This window comes from Prionailurus bengalensis, chromosome D2 (assembly GCF_016509475.1).
Source record: "Prionailurus bengalensis isolate Pbe53 chromosome D2, Fcat_Pben_1.1_paternal_pri, whole genome shotgun sequence".
NCBI lineage: Eukaryota > Metazoa > Chordata > Mammalia > Carnivora > Felidae > Prionailurus > Prionailurus bengalensis.
In genome coordinates, this window is record NC_057351.1 from 61,111,001 (window position 1) to 61,131,320 (window position 20,320).

General features: G+C 44.5%; 1 protein-coding gene across 1 annotated transcript; it reads left to right on the forward strand.

Moving 5' to 3' along the window:
* The first annotated feature begins 6,295 nt into the window (after positions 1-6,295).
* INA (internexin neuronal intermediate filament protein alpha) lies at positions 6,296-19,960 on the forward strand. Its single transcript, XM_043597418.1, has 3 exons — positions 6,296-7,523; positions 16,016-16,140; positions 17,913-19,960. Exons 1-3 carry the CDS (start codon positions 6,462-6,464, stop codon positions 18,223-18,225), a joined length of 1,500 nt encoding a protein of 499 aa, XP_043453353.1. The 5' UTR covers positions 6,296-6,461; the 3' UTR covers positions 18,226-19,960.
* Positions 19,961-20,320: the final 360 nt, after the last annotated feature.

Here is a 20,320-nt window from a genome sequence, read left to right on the forward strand (position 1 = left end):
AATAAATATCTGTATTCACCAACTATTAACTCTTTGCCACATTTGTTTTATCTCCCATTTGTGTGTGTGTGTGTGTGTTTGCTAAACCATTTGAGAGTAAGTTACATAAATCATGACACTGCAACCCAAAATACTTCAGCATGTATCTCCAAAGAACATTTGCCTATTTATATATTTTTTTCCAAAGAACTATTTCTTACTTTGAAATAGTTTAAGACTCACAAGAAGTTGCAAAAATAGTACAGAAAGTTCCCAGGTACCATTTACCCAGCTTGCTCTCCATGATAACATCTTACATAACCATAGTACATTATCAAAACCAGGAAAATGACATTGACACAGCAAATTAATTCAACTACAGATCCTATTTGGATTTTACTAGGTTTCTCAGTTTCTCTTTCTCTCATTCTATGATTTTTTCACATGTATAGATTTGAGTAACAGAACTGTTCCATCACCACACACACACACACAAACCCTTCATATTAACATTTTTTAGTCACATCCTCCCCAAACCCAAACCCATCAACCACTAATTTGTTCTCCATCACTATAAATTTGTCACTTTGAGAATGTTACACAAATGGAGTCACATATTATGTAACATTTTAGATCCGCATAATACCCTTGTGATTCATCCAAGTTGTTGAGAATTATTCATCAATAGTTGATTCTTTTTATTTTTAAAATTGATTCTTAAACTTTTTTTTTAATATTTACTCATTTTTGAGAGAGAGAGAGAGAGCATGAGCAGGGGATGGGGAGAGAGAGGACAGAGGATGCGAAGCAGGCTCTGCTCACAGCAGGGAGCCTGATGCAGGACTCGAACTCACAAACCATAAACCATGAGATCATGACCTGAGCTGAAGTCAGATGCTTAACCGACTGAGCCAGTTAGGTGCCCCAATAGTTGATTCTTTTCAATACTGACTAGTATCATATTGGACGGTTTGTTTATCTACTCATCCGTTAAAGGACATTTGGGTTGTTTTCTGTTTTTGTCTATTACCAAGAAAGCTGCTAGGACCATTCATGTACAGATTTTTTTTTGTAGATTTTCATTTTTCTAGGCTAAATACTTAAGAGTGAGATTGCTGGGTCATATGGTAAAATGTATGTTTAACTTTATAAGAAATTGCCAAAGTGTTTTCCAGAATGGGTGTACCATTTTACAATCCTACCAGTAACAGATAAGAGATCCAGCTACTTTAAATCCTTGCAAGCAGTTGGTATTGTCAGTATTATGTTTCAGCCACTCTAGTAGGTAGACAGTATATATCATTAGGGTTTTAATTTGCATTTTTCTAATGGCTAGTGATGTTGAACATATTTTCATATGCTTATTTGCCATCTGTATATTCCTTTGGTAAAATATCTGTTCAAATCTTTTGCCTATTTTCTAACTGGAATGTTTGTTTTCTTACTGTTGTGTTTAGAGTTCTGTATATATTATGGATACAAATCCTTTGTGGGATGTATGATTTGCACACATTTTCTCCCAGTCTATGGTTTGTCTTTTCTTCTTCTCCTCCTTCTCCTTCCCCTCCCCCTTCCCCTCCTTCTTCTTCTTGTCTTTTCAACTTCTTAACAGGTCTTTTGCAGACAATTTTTTTTTAATTTTGATGAAGTCAAATTTATTTATTTCTTTTATGGGTTGCACCCTTGGTGTCATGCCAAAGACTCTTCCCAAGTGGTTGTACAGGAAAGAATTTTCAACCATTTTTTTTTCACCTCACATGTGTTTAGTACTGTGATAGATGCTGAGAGAGATTCATAAATATAGAAGGGCTTCCAGTTAAGTTTAGACAAGCACACAAATAATAAACAGCAGAAGATGGTAGGTAATTATAAGTCATGTGAATATTGTAAAGGCCATGGGGAGGAGGAGGGGAGTTTATGGGAGGGAAGGATCACTTTACATTCGAAATACCAGGGGAGGTGGCATTTGAGCCTTAAGGATATCAACAGTTGAAGTAGGGCCAGAGGAGGAAATACCAGGAAGAGAGAGGTACACAAGTGAAGGAACAGGGGTAAGACAGAAAAGTCAACATTAGGGGCGCCTGGGTGGCTCAGTTGGTTAAGTGTCTGACTCTTGATTTCAGCTCAGGTTGTGATCTCACAGTTCGTGAGTTCAAGCCCTGCATCAGGCTCTACATTGACAGTGTAGAGCCTGCTTGAGATTCTTTCTCTCCCTCTCTCTCTGCCCTTCACCTGCTCTCTTTCCAAATAAATAAATAAACAAAAAAGAAAGAAAGAAAAGTCAACATTAACAAGTGGGCTGGGGTGGAGAGGCTAGAGGCCACTTTTAGATATAGAGTACTTGAAAACCAGCAAGCATTCATGAGGGATGTCCAACAGGCAGTTGGAGATGTGAGTTTAAATTTGGAAATTGAACGAGTGCCTGGGTGGCTCAGTTGGTTAAGCCTCTGACTTCTACTCACGTCATGATCTCACGGTTCATGGGTTCAAGCCCCTCATCGAACTCTGTTGACAGCTCAGAGCCTGGAGCCTGCTTCAGATTCTGTGTCTCCCTCTCTCTCTGCCCTTCCCCTGCTTGCTCTCTCTCTCTCTCTCTCTCTCTCTCTCAAAAATAAATAAACATTAAAAAAATAAAATTTTTAAAAAGTTGGCAATTGTAAATAAGAATTTGATAACCATCAGCATAGGTCAGGCCTTTTGTTATATGCCCCACAGCAACTTGTACTCTTCCTTCAGAGCACTTGTCACAATTATAATAACTAACTGTGTAATTAGTTGTTTAATCTCTATCTCTCTTGCTAGATTTCCAGTCCCATGGAGTAGAGCCCACATCTGCCCTATTACTAGCACCTAGTCCAGTGCCTTGCACTCAGAAATATTTGCTGAATGAATAAAGAAGTTGATACTTCTAACAGCCACCATTTATTGAGCATGCACGTGGCAGTCATCGTATACCCACTTTGTGTATATAATCTCATTTAAACCTTGCAGAAGTCTCATGAGAGGCAGGTCAAGGCTTCTCAGAACCTCTTCTCTGGGGTAAGGCCCGAGAATCTGAATTTAAGTTCCCAGGGACTTCTAATGAGCAGTCAGGTTTGGAGACTACTCAGGTAGTCTATATTCAGGTAGTCTTTATCTATATGACAGATAAAGAGGGGTGCCTGGGTGGCTCAGTCGGTTAAGCATCCGACTTTGGCTCAGGTCATGATCTCACGGTTCATGAGTTTGAGCCCTAGATTGTACTGTCTGCTGTCTGCACGTAGCCTGGTTTGGATCCTGTCTCCCTCTCCTCTCCCTCTACCCCTCCCCCACTTGTGTGCATTCTCTCTCTCTCTCTCTCTCTCAAAAATAAACATTAAACAAATTTTACAGATAAAGAAACTAAATTCAGCAAATGACAGTGATTTATTCAAAGTCCAATGGCTAGAAAGAGCCATGATGCAAAGCTAGATCCCTTAGGGAGAGATTCTACCACAAGCCTCCCTTCCTCTACTAAAAAAGAGTTTATGAGGGAAAAGCAGAAAAGCAAAAACTGGGTCTTTGAAACCAAGGAGAGTAGTGAGCACTGCCAAATGCCACAGAGAGGCCACAGAGGATGTGGCATGAGGGAAAACCTGGGGATGACTAACCAATGTATCCACAGTGCCTGAGTCTGACATTATAGGAAGATGAAGACACAACCTCTACCTAGGGCAGGGCACTCCCTCAAGAAACCTGGCCAGCTGGAAGGAATTGTGGTTTGAGGCTCAGCCAAGAACACTTCTTGGTAATAGAGCTTTGTGCTAAAAATATTAAAGCCAAACATCTGGGCCTGTAGGGTGGTATGCCAAGAAAGGGGAGGTACTAGTCCCATGGGAGAATCTCAGTTTGGAATCTTAAGATAAGCTGTTCAGAAATTGCAAAATGCAGTCCACTCTATATTTTCCAGGCCACTACCCCTTTGTTGGATTATTAAGGCCTTTTGCCTTACTTCTGCATTGTGTGTGTTTTACCTTGGGAGTACTGTTTCTTTTGGAGGATGGAAAGAGAAAGAAAAATAAAACTCCAACCAGGACATTGCTGATTTTTAGTTATTCAGTCCCGAATAACATGGTTGAAATGAGATTGGAACTAGAACCCAGAAAGAAGTAAGATCTAATTATCTATCGCATTTCTACTCAGTGACACTCATGCTGGTCCCCGGTACCACAATCAAGATTGGCTATTTTCTCTTTGCCAAGGAGCAGCCTAAAGGTCTGTGACAGGAAATGACAGTTTCCTGCAATCCCATTACTAGCCCCAATTCATATCCTGTTGATGGTAGATGCGAAGCAATGTCCCCTATTTGAAAGAGGACAATAATGACAAGAACCCCTTATACGCATACAGCTTACAAAGCACCTTCACATACATCAACTCAATCTTTCACAACCTTGGGGAGGTAGGTGTTGTTATCCCTGCAGGCTTGGTAAGTGGCAGAAGCCACAATTCAAATCCATCACCTCTCATTCTTTGAATTACAACCCAGTCTGCTACTTTGTTACTGGTCAAAACTCTTCAGAAGCCCACTTAGCCTTATGCTGGCAGCAGGGAAATTAATGAGACTTCAAGAGCCTCATTGCTCTAAGAAGGAGAATTAGGTAGTGAAGAAAGAATGTATGTTTGCTTGCTAGTGACCTTGTGCAGAGTGCTGCAGCTGAGTCCAAAAATGGGGGTAAAAGCTACCCTGAAGAGTGGCCAGAAAGGAAGTAACCTATGCAAAAGTCCCGGCACAATGGTTAACAGAGAGTAATCACTCAGTTGTGTTAGCTAGCATTCTTCCATCCTTCCCCTCATCAGGCATTTCTGAGCCCAATGAACACAGAATTCAGTGCAGGTCTCAGTCTGCGATGAGGAACCAGGGAGACAGGCTGTGGCAGAGCCTGACCATTTTCCATGACATCAAAGCCAAGAACTATGTTTCAAAGTCCCAATGGACTCCCCTTCTCCCTTCCTTTAGTGGTCTGTCTCAGGTAATATTTCCACCCACAAAGTTAAAACTTATCCTAGAACTACATTCTTGAGATTCCAAATCAAGAAAGGCCTTCAGTCTGGAATTCTGGAGTTTACTAAAAAGTTCTTCTTACTTCCTCTCCTAAGCCATAACCACATCCTGAGAGATACAATAAGCTAGAAGGTGAGTGCATACTACAGATCCTACACTGACTCCTCCCAGCCTTCATCTCTCCAGATCCCATTCCTTGACTACCCCTCCTCCCATCCCACACCCTGTGCGATAAAGGAGGCCAGCCATGTGGCCAGCACCCTTCCCCACTCCTGGAGTTTAATGTTTGCAGAGACCTCTTTTGTCCAAGGAGAGATCCACACAGGAAAGGTCGCGGCTAAACCAGATGAGTATTTACATAGCCTGAAATCTCTAGCACCTACAGGGCTGGATAAGTAAAGTAAATGAATTAAGAAGTTGGGTGTTATTCAATGGAGAGTGGTGGGGACTGTGCTGAATCCATCTCCATCCAGAGATCCGGAGTGGGGATGGGCATACAGGATTCCTCTTAAAACAAAAACAAAAACAAAAACAAAAACAAAAACAAAAACAAAAAAAAAAACCAATTCCGGGTGCAGGCAAGGAGGACAGGGTCAAGGGAAGCGACAGAGCTGTGTGGTCTGCGGGTGGAAAACCCGTTCCTTTATACAAATGTCAGGGGCATTTCAGTGTTGCCCATTGCAGCCATCCCAGCTATTTGACCTCCACTTCTTTCCACCATCCGCTTCTCGGGCCCGTGTTCTTTATCTATCCGCCACCCCCCCTCCCCGCCCTTCTCCGGGGGCGTCACAGGCATTCCGCCCAGCCACCTGCCCTGGGCGCTTCCGCGAGAGCTGCAGAGGAACGGCTGATGAGATGCTCTCTGACGTAGACCCACTCTACCCCTTGGGAACCCCAAGCTGGCTGAGGGAAGGGACAAAGCCTGAGGGAAGGGACAAAGTCCCCACTCTTAACTGGAAAAACAGTGCCTCACCCTCAGGAGCTCCTGGGTAGGGATGGGCTGGCGTACGGGACACCTCCCAGAAAACCCTAACTCCGGGTGGGTTAAAGGGGGCAAGGAGAACAGGGTCAAGGGAAACGACAGAGCCGGGTAGTGTCCGGATGGGAAACCCCAGTCATTTAGGCACCCCTCCGCTCAAGTCACTTCCAAACCACACAATTCTTGGGGAGGGGCGCTGCGGACAGGGAGCGGCTCCTGCGCAAATCGCTTTGTCTCCGCGCCCTGGGTCCGCCGCGCGCGCAGCTGCAGTTGTCACTGCGCTTCCCCGCCCCCGCTCCTGAAGGCCCCCCTTCCCTCTCTCCGCCAGACCCGGAGCAGGAGCTCCGCCCACAACGCACCGCCCCAGCCCCGGCGCCTTAAAACCCGGTGCACACCGCCCAGCCGCGCCCCGTCTGGCGCACCTCTTCTCTCCTCTGGACCTTCAGCCGCAGTCGCTCTCCCGGCCCTGGTCCCAGCACCATGAGCTTCGGCTCGGAGCACTACCTGTGCGCCTCCTCCTACCGCAAGGTGTTTGGAGATGGCTCTCGCCTATCCTCGCGCCTCTCCAGCGCCGGTGGCGCGGGTAGCTTCCGCTCGCAGTCGCTGTCCCGCTGCAATGTCGCCTCCTCGGCCGCCTGCTCCTCGGCCTCGTCGCTCGGCCTGGGCCTAGCCTACCGCCGGGCCCCGGCATCCGACGGGCTGGACCTGAGTCAGGCGGCGGCGCGCACCAATGAGTACAAGATTATCCGCACCAACGAGAAGGAGCAGCTGCAGGGCCTCAACGACCGCTTCGCTGTGTTCATCGAGAAGGTGCACCAGCTGGAGACGCAGAACCGCGCGCTCGAGGCCGAACTGGCAGCGCTGCGACAGCGCCACGCCGAGCCGTCGCGCGTCGGCGAGCTCTTCCAGCGCGAGCTGCGCGACCTGCGCGCGCAGCTGGAGGAGGCGAGCTCGGCGCGCGCGCAGGCCCTGCTGGAGCGCGATGGGCTGGCCGAGGAGGTGCAGCGGCTTCGGGCGCGCTGCGAGGAAGAGAGCCGAGGGCGCGAAGGCGCGGAGCGCGCCCTGAAGGCGCAGCAGCGCGACGTGGACGGCGCCACGCTGGCCCGCCTGGACCTGGAGAAGAAGGTGGAGTCGCTGCTGGACGAGCTGGCCTTCGTGCGCCAGGTGCACGACGAAGAGGTGGCCGAGCTGCTGGCCACGCTGCAGGCGTCGTCGCAGGCCGCGGCCGAGGTGGACGTGGCTGTGGCCAAACCAGACCTGAGTTCGGCATTGAGGGAGATCCGCGCCCAGTATGAGTCCCTGGCTGCCAAGAACCTCCAGTCAGCTGAGGAGTGGTACAAGTCCAAGTTTGCCAACCTGAACGAGCAGGCAGCGCGTAGCACCGAAGCCATCCGGGCAAGCCGTGAGGAGATTCACGAGTACCGGCGCCAGCTGCAGGCCCGCACCATCGAGATTGAGGGGCTGCGTGGGGCCAATGAGTCCCTGGAGAGGCAGATCCTGGAGCTGGAGGAGCGGCACAGTGCAGAGGTGGCTAGCTACCAGGTAAGAGCCGGAACGCTGCAAAGGGAGGGGGCGCCCTGTCCTCTCCCCCACCTACCTGTGCTTTCCCACACAACTGGAGCTCTAGAAACCGAGAGGAGGGGAGGGGAGGGAAGAGGAAGAGCTCCAACTGGAGGCAAACAAAGAGCCCTGGAGTCTATACCATTAATTCTAGAGTCCTGGCCACCCTCTGTCCCTGCCCGTCACGTCCCTGTCAGAGACCTTTTAGAAAAATCCCTTAAGTTTTTCAGAGTCCAAAAATCTAATTCATGCCTCCCTGTCCGCAAGTGGACATAAACACCCTGGCGATCTGAAGAACAGTCCCCCACCAAAAGTAGGAGTGAACCCAATGCAGGTGGGTTACAGCCTCTCATAGTTGACAGTGCTGTCTCAGCTGTCTGACTTGTTTGGTTGACTTTGAAAGGCTTTCTTTCTGTGCGCCCCGGGATTGATATTTATGGATTATGGTCTGCCCTAGAGAGAATGCTGGACTGAACTGGGAAGGGTTCTATCCCATTTTCTTGACTTTTGCCTTCAAAAGAGTCTAGAGATTGGGAGCCAAGGAGCTGGGTGATTGGGCTAGTCACAACTGCTCTGCTCTGCCCCCTGTTCCCCTTCCCCCCACCACACACACGCGCACACACACGCGCGCACACACAGTTTCCTTGTGGACCTACGGATTTTTCTGCTAAAGAAAGCTTTAAACCGCTTAGCAAATGGGAATGGTCAGGGGCGCTGTCCTCGGTGCTGATCTAGAGTTCTTCCCATCTCAGAAATGATGTCTCTCTCGTCTCATGTCCCAGTTATGACTCTCTAGGCAATTAAGTGCTTTGGGCTTTTTTTTTCCCATCTGCAACACCATCACATCAGTCCTAGCTACCTGCAATCAAAGGTCACCTCGTGGACAGCATCAATTTTCACTGTCATGGATGGCTTAGCACTTAACAAAAAACACTTAATGTGCTCAGCAGCAGTGAGGTCTCACTTGAAAATTCACATCTCCTTAACCTAAATGCATGTGGTAAATCACAGAGATGGATGGTCCTATCTTTGTTATAGACCGCTTATTTTTTCCATCTTTGCGTGTCCTCTAAGCTCCTGTGAAGGTACTGACTGGATCTTTCTTCCTTTTTGTCTCCAAACAAAGGCGACTGCATCTTCGGTTCTACTATATAGGACATTCTGGGCTTATAACCACAGAGGGTACAGAGGCAAGGGAAAGAAAGGAATATAAATAGTGTGATTCAATTTCAAGGTACAATAAAAGCTCCATTGGGTAGAATGGTAATAATTCAGAAATTTTCAATAATTCATTCTAGCAAAGATTGAAGCTTACATTTGATGAAATTAACAGGGTTTGGGAACATTAATAAAATAGAACCAAGAAAGGAGTGAAATCTTGAAAGTACTATGTTAGTCTACAGCTAAAGAATTATTATCGGTGTGCAAGTATATGTTGTCCATTATAAACTACCCCCGTTACTTAAGGAAGAAAGCTTGCTTGGACCATTTGTTTTGGTTCATTTGGAATTATAGCACAATTCAAGTAAATACTTCTGTTCTGCTTCAAAAGCTGTAACTTGAATGTTTCAGTATATGGCCTAGCCCCTGCATGGCCTGAATTAATTACATTTAGTTAATTGAGACTTCATGTGTTCTTCTAGAAGCGTCAAAAGATGAGGTAGGTGGTCTTCTGAAGGGCTAGCCCAGTATTTCTACAAAAAGAATAACTTATCTACAACTGCAACTGTCATCTAAATTGGGCTTTGCCATGCCCTCTGTTTGTTTGGTATAGCCCTACATTCTAAGAGGTAGTGACAGTACTGTCTGACTTGTTTTGTTTGCTTTAAAAGGCTTTCAGTGTTAGACAATAGTAGGGTCATCCAGATACAGTCTACAGGAAACAAGCAAACTAACAAAACAACAGAAACTGCGGCATCTGCAGCTCTGCAGTGCTGCCCCCATCAGCTTGAGCCATCAAAGCCTCAGTGGACCTGCTGGTGGAGTGGAAGAGGAGATGAGACAACGGAAAGCTATTTCCTACCCATTGGGACTTCAGGCTGAAGTCCTGTGAGGGGCTCACATCCTCACCTGCTGATCCTGAAGGCCTGAAGTCACAGGGGTGTCCTCTGGCTGTTTTCTCAACAATTCTGGCAGTGCTGACTAAGATGAAAAGCCTCCTTCTCCACAATGAGATTCAGCCATTGTTTTCTTGCCCTCTCACCCCTCCCTACTCCCCTTTCACTGCAGTAATGGGAGGCGGTTCTCTTTCTTCTGCTTCAAAGATGAGTGATAGACCCATTTTCCCTTGCAAGATTGCCACCCTCTTAAGAGGCAGAGGAAGGCCCCATTAAAGTCACATTTTCCACGCCTGGAGTGCTGACAGCCTATTCAAGGAGAGAAAGCTTATTACACTTTTGAAAGGGTAAAGAATGATTCAAGGTGACATGGTAAGTACACAATGACATATGAGAGTCCAAATCAGGTGACAGGAGAAATTATGAAGAGCTAGGACCGTTGTCTTCAAAATCCAAATGTAGCCACCCTCCAGCTGAACCCTTTCCCATCTCTGACCCAGGGCGAAGCTGGTTCCTGCACAGCTGCTTCATCACCATTAGAGGCCCTGTTCTGCCAAAGACATCTAAGGATATTTTTTCAGGATACCGGTGGCCTTGGCCCTGTATTATGGTCTTGGAAAGCCAAAGCTTTCCTTGAAAGACCTTGCTGAACAATCAAGCTCACCATTAGTTAATGCTCCCCAGGGAGATGAGCCAAGTCTGCCCTCTTCTCTCCAGTATGAGATTGGAATATAACCTAATGAAATAGCAAGAAGGGGCTGGCCCCTTAGAGATTGGGGTAACAGTGGCTGATAGATAAGTCTATGGCTCAATAGATTTATCTCTGAAATTAGAATTCAAAAGAAACTACATTTGGTCCTTTTTTTTTTTTTTTTTTTTTAGTTCTTCCATGTGTATTTGGCTTGGTTTTTGCCCCTCTCTGCCTTACTGTATTGTTGTCACCAGGGCCACCTTGATTGCTCCTTCACAGAAATAAATTTAAACTAGTAGTTCCTAAACCCATTGATCCACCAAGGTCACTTGGGGGCTTAACAAAAAGATTCTCAGGCCTACCCCTACTCCCAACTGGATTCAGTTGTTCACAGGTGGGGTCCAGGAAAATATGCAATTTCAGTAAAAGCGCTGCATTCTATTGTTCCTCAGACTGATTTGGAGGTGTGCTGACCTAAACCGCATTTCACAATATACACCAGCTCATAATATGCAAGATTTTAAAGTATGGTGGGGTGGGGCGGTGGGGAAGAAAGCAAAGACAGGAAGGAGAATAAGGCATATGGGTGGTCCACATATAAAAATCCCCTCTCCCCACCCAGTAATTCTTAATGGGCTCTTTCATTCAAACTGTGCTATGTTCACTACTGCTTACCTTGCTGAGGGCTGCTAAAAGTGATGAAACCCATAGCACTGTTTGTGGTTCCTTTTCTCCCGTGCAGATGCTTGTGTGGCCATTTCTTTCTCTTACTCCTGATCTGCATCCTTCCAGGCCTTGGGAGGATGCTCAGCCCTTGTCTTAGCTATTACTCCAGGAGAGACCCCAGCTGGAACTGGGAGTGCCTCTCTGCCATTCCCTCAGGCTAAGCCAGCAGCAGCTGCGTGGTTGGGGGAGGGGGCAGACTGCAGCGCTCTGCTCAGATTTCCAGCTGGAGGCCATCTTTGGCAGGGCTTTTGAAGGGCAATGCAAGACAGCCTGGTGTGGGGGAAGAGAGCACAAACAAAGAGACTAGACATTGAAGAGCAATGGTCAGCAGTCAGCCCAATTCCTTCTGAAAGGAGCCAAGTTGTGCTTTTTGTCTATTCTGATCCATAAAATAAATGTATGAAATGTATAACATAAAAATTCAAGGAAATCTCCTCTATCTAGAACTCAGCTCCCAACAACCTCTTATTCAGCAAACACAGCTCTGAAGCAAACAAACAAAAACAGGACCACATTGGGGCACCTGCGTGGCTCAGTCAGTTGAGCATCTGACTCTTGGGGTTTTGGCTTGGGTCATGATCTCACGGTTCGAGGGTTTGAGGCCTGCGTTGGGCTCCGCGCTGACAGTGTGGAGCCTACTTGGGATTCTCTCTCTTTCCCTCTCTCTCTGCCCCTCTCCCCCTCTCTTTCCCGCTCTCTCAAAATAAATAAATAAACTTAGAAAAAGAAAAAAGAAAAGAAAAAGGACCTTACTAACCCCCTGATGAGACAAAACATCTAACCTCAAATCACATATTGGTAAGCTGATCCCCTCTGGTGCCCCTCACTTACTCATTCTTACTTTACATGATTCTAAAGCACTTTGTCATTTGAATTTCAAGCCTGCTGCAAGATAGAGAAGAGGGACCAATGGAGTCAGTCATCATCAAGGACAAGTAGCATTAGTTTCACTTTCAGAACAAAGAAAACCAATAAGTAACAAGCACTAATGCAAACACTGGTCTTTGGGGCCATTTAGGATAGAAATAACCTGATATACCTCAGCTGACCTAGAAGATAAAAGACATCATAGAACTATAGAAAAATAATTGATCATTATCACAACCCATGGTTGCTAAGAAAGGTTGCATTATGTTTATATCCTAATTAAGAATGGTACAAGTGGGGTGCTTGGCTGGCTTGGTTGGTAGAGAGTGGAGCTCTTTTTATTTATTTATTTATTTATTCATTCATTCATTCATTCATTCATTTATTCATTTATTTATTTTTGGGAGAGTGCAAGAGGGGGACAGAAGATCCCAAGTGGGTCCGTGCTGAAAGGCAAACTGGCAAGATCAATCATCACCTGAGCTCAACTGACTGAGCCACCCAGGTACCCTAGAGTGTGTAGCTCTTGATCTTGGGGTTGTGAGTTTGAGCCCTGCACTGGAGGTAGAGATTACTTTAAAAAATAAAATCTTTAGGGGTTCCCCAGGTGGCTTAGTCGGTTGAGTATCTGACTTCAGCTCAGGTCATGATCTCGCGGTTCGTGGGTTCCAGCCCCAAGTTGGGCTCTGTGCTGACAGCTGACAGCCTGCACCTGCTTCAGATTCTGTGTCTCCCTTTCTTCCCCTCCCCCACTCATGCTCTGTCTCTCCCTGTCTCTCAAAAATGAATAAACGTTAAAAAAAATTTTTTAATAAATACATAAAATAAAAACTTTTAAAAAATGGTAGAAGCCACTTTAGAAAGGTCTTTGTTCAAAATTGTTTTTTTTTTTTTAATCTGGTGCTTTAAGGAATATGCCTTCAACTATCTAATATTAAAGTTTTATTATATATTGCTTTCCTTAGTGATCCAAGGGGTTGTAGGGAGGACACATGATTAATCTGTCCATTTGATTAAAAAGGGTATAGAGTCACATGGTATGATATTAACAGTAATAAAAATCATTAGCAATTACTGAGCAATTTCTATGTGACAAGTGCTGTTCTAATGCCTGTTATCTAATTTAACAGATAATAGACTCATATAGTAATGTGAGGTCCCTTAAGCTGGAATCCTAACTTGAGGATCTCAGTATATCTCAGGAAAGAATAAACATTATAATATTCCATATGTAGAAATGAAAGTTTTGAAGAAACTAAAATATAGAAAACTGACTAAGGTATGTTGGGTATTTGTGGCAGGGCAAGAAATACAACCCAAATATCCTGATGAAATCCTCCACTTTTCCTCAAATTTCATTTCTCCTGCTACTTCGTGTGATGAAAAGCCTCCTCCCCTTTCCCCTTTTCCCCTTTACCATGGTAGTGTTGCCTCTCTTACCCCCAATGCTTCACTAGCAGACTTGTTTGTAGATTAGTTTAAACTCTGGTAACAGCCATCAAGAAAATTTTTGGTAAAAACCATTTTAAGCCCTTATGATATCTTAACACACTTTGGAATATTCCCATCGCTGTCCGTGTAATATGTATTTTCCCTACTGCTTGTCATTCCCTGCTCTGTACCCCTCAGTTAATTGAGTCTCTCTTTCACGGTATTCCTGTCAATATTTATAGAACAGGTAGGTGGTATGACTTTTCATTCTTTCTGCAGTCTCCTGATTTGGAAGTCTGCACCCCCTGATGTTATCAGCACTGCCTTCACCACCGCTTTATCCTTCCCACCCGGGAAGTTATGAGGGCCCCTCACCACTTACTTCTTGAGGCTTCTGATGTTTATTTGCATCACTCATTCACAAAAGTTACTCTAAATTGCTGTGTTCTTTACGTTGACAAAGCTGCAACTGAATTATATGGGTTATTAGCTCACATCTTTTCAGGTCATAGCAAAAGTGCTTGTGTAGCACCGTTCATTCATTTAACAATTATTCATTGAGCGTCTCAGTGTGCATTGTGCTAGGATCTGGGCTGCCGGGGGTGAACTAAACAGAAACAGCCCCTGTTTCCATGTAAATTACATTTGATTTGAGTGATTTGCCTTCTAGGGGACATTTAGCAATGTCTAGAGACATTGTTGGTTATCCCCACTGGGAGGGAGGGGGTGTGCTACTAGTGGAGGTCAGGGATGCTGCCAAACACCCTACAATGCACAGGACAACCTCCCACAGCAAAGAATTATCCAGCCCAAAGTGTCAATAGTTCCCAGGTTGAAAAACCATGAGATAAAGGAAGGTGACAGAAATGAACAAGAAAATTTCAGATAATGATAAGAGCCAAGAGCAGAGTGGCCACTTTCAAGTATGTGCTTTCTTGTAATTTGTCCTCTCACTGGAGTTGCCTTTTTCTCATTTGCACAAAGCCCCTGTCCAGGCTAGCTACTGGCCTGGCTTGAGGTAAAATACTGTGCTAGGTCAGTGTGGAAGGGGTACCTCCATTAGACACAAAGGAAGACCTATCTGAGCAGAGGGCGTTTGAACTGAATCTTCGATGACACAGAGTTGGCCATGGAAGACCCACTACAGAGCATTCCAAATAGAGGAAATAGCTAGCCTACAGGGCCTGGGACAGCAATGAACTTAGTAAGTTCATTGGTAAGTTTAAGGAGCAAAAAAGGCCAGGGTAACTGAAACACTTTGAGCAAGGGGAATAGTATAGACCATGCTGAGGAGTTTGGACTTTATTCTAAAGCTCTTAGAAGGTTTCAAGAAAGTAAGCAACAAAATCTGCTGTGTTTTGAAAAGATCCTCTGGGGGCACCTGGGTGGCTCAGTCGGTTAAGCATCCAACTTTGGCTCATGTCATGATCTCATGGTTTGTGAGTTCAAGCCCCGTGTCGGGTTCTGCACTGACAGTGTGGAGCCTGCTTGGGATTCTCTCTGTCCCCCTCTCTCTCTGCCCCTCCCCCACTCACTCTTGCTCATTCTTCAAAATAAACAAAGGAAAAAACTTAAATAAAAATAAATAAATTGTTGGGGCACCTGGGTGGCTCAGTCGGGTTAAGTATCTGACTTTGGCTCAGGTCATGATCTCCCGTCGTGAGTTTGAGTCCTGAGTCGGGCTCTGTGCTGACAGCTCAGAGCCTGGAGATTGCTTCAGATTCTGGGTCTCCCTCTCTCAGTCCCCTCCCCCACTTGTGCTCTGTCTCTCTCAAAAGTGAATAAATGTTAAAAAATTTTTTTTTGGAATAAATAAATCATTAAAAAAAATCCTCTGGCTGCTCAAGAATCAAAACTTTAAAGCTAGTTTTCTTCCATGCCTGGGTTTGCACCTGAAAGAATTTGGAGCAAAGCTATTACATGAACCTAGTTAGTGTCGTTTTAAATATATAATTTAAATCTGTCATTTGTATTAAAACAATTCCATGGAGTCTTTCTGCTTCCTCCTTATGTATTGTGTAAAATGCTTTCAGTAAGATGATTGAGTAGCAGACTTCCAGGAAACCATCAAAATGAATGGAGGCAGAGAAGACTTGCCATCCTCTGTGCTTTTCACAGTTGGAATTTTTCTGAGTCTAAGCTTCTAACCTGAGGCTTTGGTTTTGGAAAAGACATGCAACGATGGAGTTATTCAGCAGCAATACAACAAACAAAGGAGGGATGATAAGTAAGTTAGAGAGAGGGGGGCGCCTGGATGGCTCAGTTGGTTAAGTGTCCGACTTCAGCTAGGGTCATGATCTCATGGCTTGTGAGTTTGAGCCCTGCATCAGCCTCTCCACTGTCAGCACAGAGCCTGCTTCGGATCCTCTGTCCCCCTCTCTCTTTGCCCGTCCCCCACTAGCATTCTTTCTCTCTCTCAAAAATAAATAAACATTTAAAAAAGAGAAAATATCTCTCGGATGTTCAATCAAGAACCATATGCCCTGCTGTAGAAGTGCCTAACCCTGATCATGCACCCAAATCATCCAACCTTTATGAAAAAATGCAGTTCCTGGAACCCCACCCCAGAACAAATGAGTCAGAATCCGGGCCGGGAGACAGGCCTAGATTTTTAATGTGGAGTCAGGATTGAGAATCCTTGCTTTGTGTAAATCTTACTGAATTTCAGCTGGCTCAAATATGTTGGATATATCACTTTTCAGGATAGCATCGGGCAGCTGGAGAATGATCTGAGGAACACCAAGAGTGAGATGGCTCGCCACCTTCGGGAATACCAGGACTTGCTCAATGTCAAAATGGCTCTTGATATTGAGATTGCCGCTTACAGGTATTTCAGAGGGGATGCTCACCCAACCGGGTCCAGTCATCTGGGGCAACAGTACCCCAATAAGTGGATAAAGTGGTTTCAGTCTCTCTGATTTCTGATGGGTGAGGGGGGATGAGGAAAGAAAGACATCACTGGCCCTGTGCAGGTGAGCTGACCCCTCTGTCCTTCAACTTGTTTATATCTCAGCTCCACCTTACTAGTCCTGGAGTAGTCTACCTACCTCTGCTAGGATTTAAGGAAATAACGTGAGTATCCAGAGGTTGACATAAAATCCACCAGACTGTGGGACACCTGGGTGGCTCAGTCGGTTAAGCGTCCAACTTCGGCTCAGGTCATGATCTTGTGGTTTATGAGTTCAGGCCCCACGTTGGGATCCTTGCTGACAGCTCGGAGTCTGGAGCCTACTTAGGATTCTGTGTCTCCCTCTCTCTCTGCCCCTCCCCCGCTTGTGCTCTGTCTCTGTCTCTCTCTCTCTCAAAAATAAAATAAACATTAAAAAAAGATTAAAAGAAAAAATCCACCAGACTCTCACTTTTAAAAATAGGGTTTATACAATATAGAACATCCTAATATGTGAGGTATCCCCCTGGATTTCTACTCAAACAACGTTTGAGTGAACCTTTAAAAAAAAGTAGTAACAGCAGCTACTATTTTTGGAATGACTACTATGTGCCAGGCACTATATTAGATACTATATTTAAATTATCTAGTCATATTATTTCCATTTTGCAGATGAGGAAACTTGAACCACAGACTGACGGTGTAACTTATTCTAAGCCATAGTGCTGGCAAATGAAAGAGTTCAGCTTCAACCCAGATCTGAGAGGTTTTTTTTTTCTTTTACACTATGTATACTACTCCAAAACAAAACTCCAAGAGTATTTGATAGTGTCTTGAGTTTCTTTCTTTTTTTTTAAGTTTATTTATTTATTTTGAGAGAAACAGAGTGCAAGTGTGGGAGGGGCAGAGAGAGAGAGAGAGAGGGAGAGAGAGAGAAAGAATCCCAAGCAGGCTCTGCATGGTCAGCGTGGAGCCCCACGTGGGGCTTGAACCTATGAAGCTGTGAGATCATGACCGGAGCCAAAACCAAGAGTCAGATGCTTAACTGACTGAGCCACCCAGGTGCTCTTGAGTTTCTGATTTTAAAGAAAAGGTCATAAAAATTATTAGAGTTATGAGAAACAAAGTATTGGGGCCACACTTATGATGCTCGTTAGGCGAGGCTGAGAAAAAGTCTGGTATCTGAAACAGTTTCACTTACTGGTTTTTGTGTTGCTGGTTCCATTCCCTTTGTACGTGGAAAAAAGTACAAATCTCAAGTTCAGGCTAATTAGGCAGTTCTTTCCTCCTTTGTGGACTTCTCACCTCCTTATCCCTATTGCATTTAAGGTTTTAAATAGTAACATTACTTCTCCCTAGAGCTTTGTAGACTCTTAAATGCCAAAAATGGGTGTGATGAGGCCAAGGAGAATTGTACAAAAATTCCTTTTTGAACATATTTGTGAATAGGATAGGTTTCCCTTTGACAGTGCCTTAAACACAGCTGGTGCTGAAGATGTGAGAGTGTGCATGTGTGCGTGTACCTGTGCGTGTGCTGGATAAACTCCAAGTCTTTGAGCCTTGGCATTCAATATTTATTGGTCTCAATCTCATGAAGAAACTGAAGAGTCTTATGGAATCTTTCTAAAATGAATAGGAGCTGGAGGGTTAAGTTCTTTTCAAAAAAAGTTGCAAGTTGACTTCCTAAGAATGTTTCTCTGTTGGATTTACAGGAAACTGCTGGAAGGCGAAGAGACACGTTTTAGCACCAGTGGATTAAGCATTTCAGGGCTGAATCCACCTCCCAATCCGGGTTATCTGCTCCCACCTAGAATCCTCAGTTCTACAACCTCCAAAGTCTCATCCACTGGGCTGTCTCTTAAGAAAGAGGAGGAGGAGGAGGAAGAGGCTTCTAAGGTGGCCTCTAAGAAAACCTCCCAGATAGGAGAAAGTTTTGAAGAAATACTGGAGGAGACGGTCATATCTACTAAGAAAACCGAGAAATTGAATATAGAAGAAAGTACCACTTCAAGCCAAAAAATTTAATTCTGTTGCTTTAATAAGGTTAATGCTTAAGAGGGGATAATATGCATTTGACTTGTTAAAGAGCCTATTCCTGAACCAAAACACCTGTCGCCACTATAAAATGTCTTCAAGGCTTCAGTCTCCTATTTAGCATTGAATCCTTACTTTCTCTAATAAGAAAAGCACCCCTTAGGTTGGAGCAAGCTGCAGTCCTAGCACAACCACAGAGGAGTTATCTAAGAATTCCGCTTTCTCACCTAAAGCTCAGGCTTCACAGCATTAGATGATTCAGGTACAGAGGAAGTACAAATCAAGGTGCTAAATCTGTGATCATCGTCATTTGCTGTGAATTGAAATTAAAACCTGTATTTGCTCGCTATACCCAGACATTACCCCGCTATATAGTCTCACTCTAGGTACATAAAACATAAGATCACTGCCAAAGGTAAACCAATGGTCCACATCCAACACCATTCTGACAAAACTGCTTCACAAGTGATAGGTGTTTGTTTAATGGACGCTTCCTCCCACCTCTCACAATTCCTTGTATCCTTTCTTCCATTCAGGAAAAAAAAAAAAAAAAAAGAGGCTAGTGTAGTATTCTTCCCCCTTAAACACATTTAGGTTCTTCTCAAAAGAACTTACCCCTTTAGCTCTCTCTGTTCAATGGGTAAAATTAGATGCATGTTGACCATTTCTGTGATTCGTGGAATGACTTCTCCCTACCCATTTCATGTCCTTCCAATTCTGTAAGGAAAAAAGAAAAAAGAAAAAAAAAGCAGTGATAAGTTTTAAGGGTCACCCCAACAAATACAATAATGAAAGGAGTCCCTAGATTTTAGGCTTTCAGCTTATTCAAATCCATTTAATTAGGGGGGAAAAAAGTACTTTATTCTGAATGTAGCTGTTCACTTTAACTTTAGAAACACACTAATAGTGTCCCAAGCTGTGATTAAGCTGACCTTAGATTTAGTAGTATACTAGAAGAGGTGAGTATTTGTGTGGATGGGAAAAGCCAAGGTCTCATTGCTCTGTGTCAGTTCATTTGTGGTGATATAGAATTAGCTCTTTCGTACCCTGACCCTTAGAACCCACTTATCCCCTTTTCCACAGTCTAGGTCCTAACAAGGCCTTGCTTTTACTCTCCTATGCCTTTGAAGAGTGCTAAGTGTAATTATATTATCCCCAGAAACAATGCTACTGCCCAAAAGTAAAAGAAGTCACCTCTGGTCAATCAACACCACCGGCAAACATGAAAAAGAAATCTTTCTCTTGTCTTAATAAAAGAGTCCTGCCCAACAGTTTTCCCATTGCTGCATGGTTGGTGGGGTCTCCCTTCCCTACTGGAGAGGCAGCGACGCCCAGACTAGAGAAGGGGTACATATGCTCCTACTCACGTGCTAGGAAGTACATTCTGGAGAGTCAGCTTTTCATCTGCCCAACTGTGTAGCAGCCGCATTGCCCAGTCTTCCACGTACATGTGCCAAGTTTGATGTCGGGTTAATTCTCTGTCTGCATTCACTTCCACCAGACCTAAAGAGTTGCCAGGTCTCTGTCACACATCTCCATTCACAACAGATAGGGCGTGATGCTTTTACTAAACTTTCTTATCCTAGGACCTGCTGCAATGGTTCAAGGAACTGGAAAGATGCTTTCTCTTCTTCCTTTCCCTCACTCCATCCCTGTCTTTACTCCTCAGACTTCCTGTAAAACATTAGTAAGATAAGAATTAAAAGTCACACGAATCCCACCAACATAACTTGTGTTCTGTGGTTTTTGCTATTTCAGTTGAGAGAAGCACTGTTTTGGTTCAATGAGACAACTGTACCCCCAAATAATTTGGAAATTATTTATGCTTTGTTCCTCGCATCTACATTTAGGGTTGTTTCTCCCCCTGCCCAAGCCTTGGGGCTATATAGTCTGCATGTGTTTCACACTGGCTGAAACACGTAATGCGCTAAATGGACAGTTTATGGCAGGGAGTGGAGGAATCCAATCAAACAAATGATGCAAGACAATAGATTCTGTGCCTAGATATGCGCAGAACGCATATGATAAAAGGTAGTTCAAAACAAGAATCTTCTCCTTTTTTGAAAATGAGGTTATACTTCTGCAG

Excerpts from the sequence above, each read along its gene's own strand:
- INA (XM_043597418.1), top strand. The coding sequence starts at position 6,462 with ATGAGCTTCGGCTCGGAGCACTACCTGTGCGCCTCCTCCTACCGCAAG. Across the intron at positions 7,524-16,015 it reads CAGAGGTGGCTAGCTACCAG|GATAGCATCGGGCAGCTGGA; the intron begins GTAAGAGCCGGA and ends ATCACTTTTCAG. Across the intron at positions 16,141-17,912 it reads ATTGAGATTGCCGCTTACAG|GAAACTGCTGGAAGGCGAAG; the intron begins GTATTTCAGAGG and ends TTGGATTTACAG.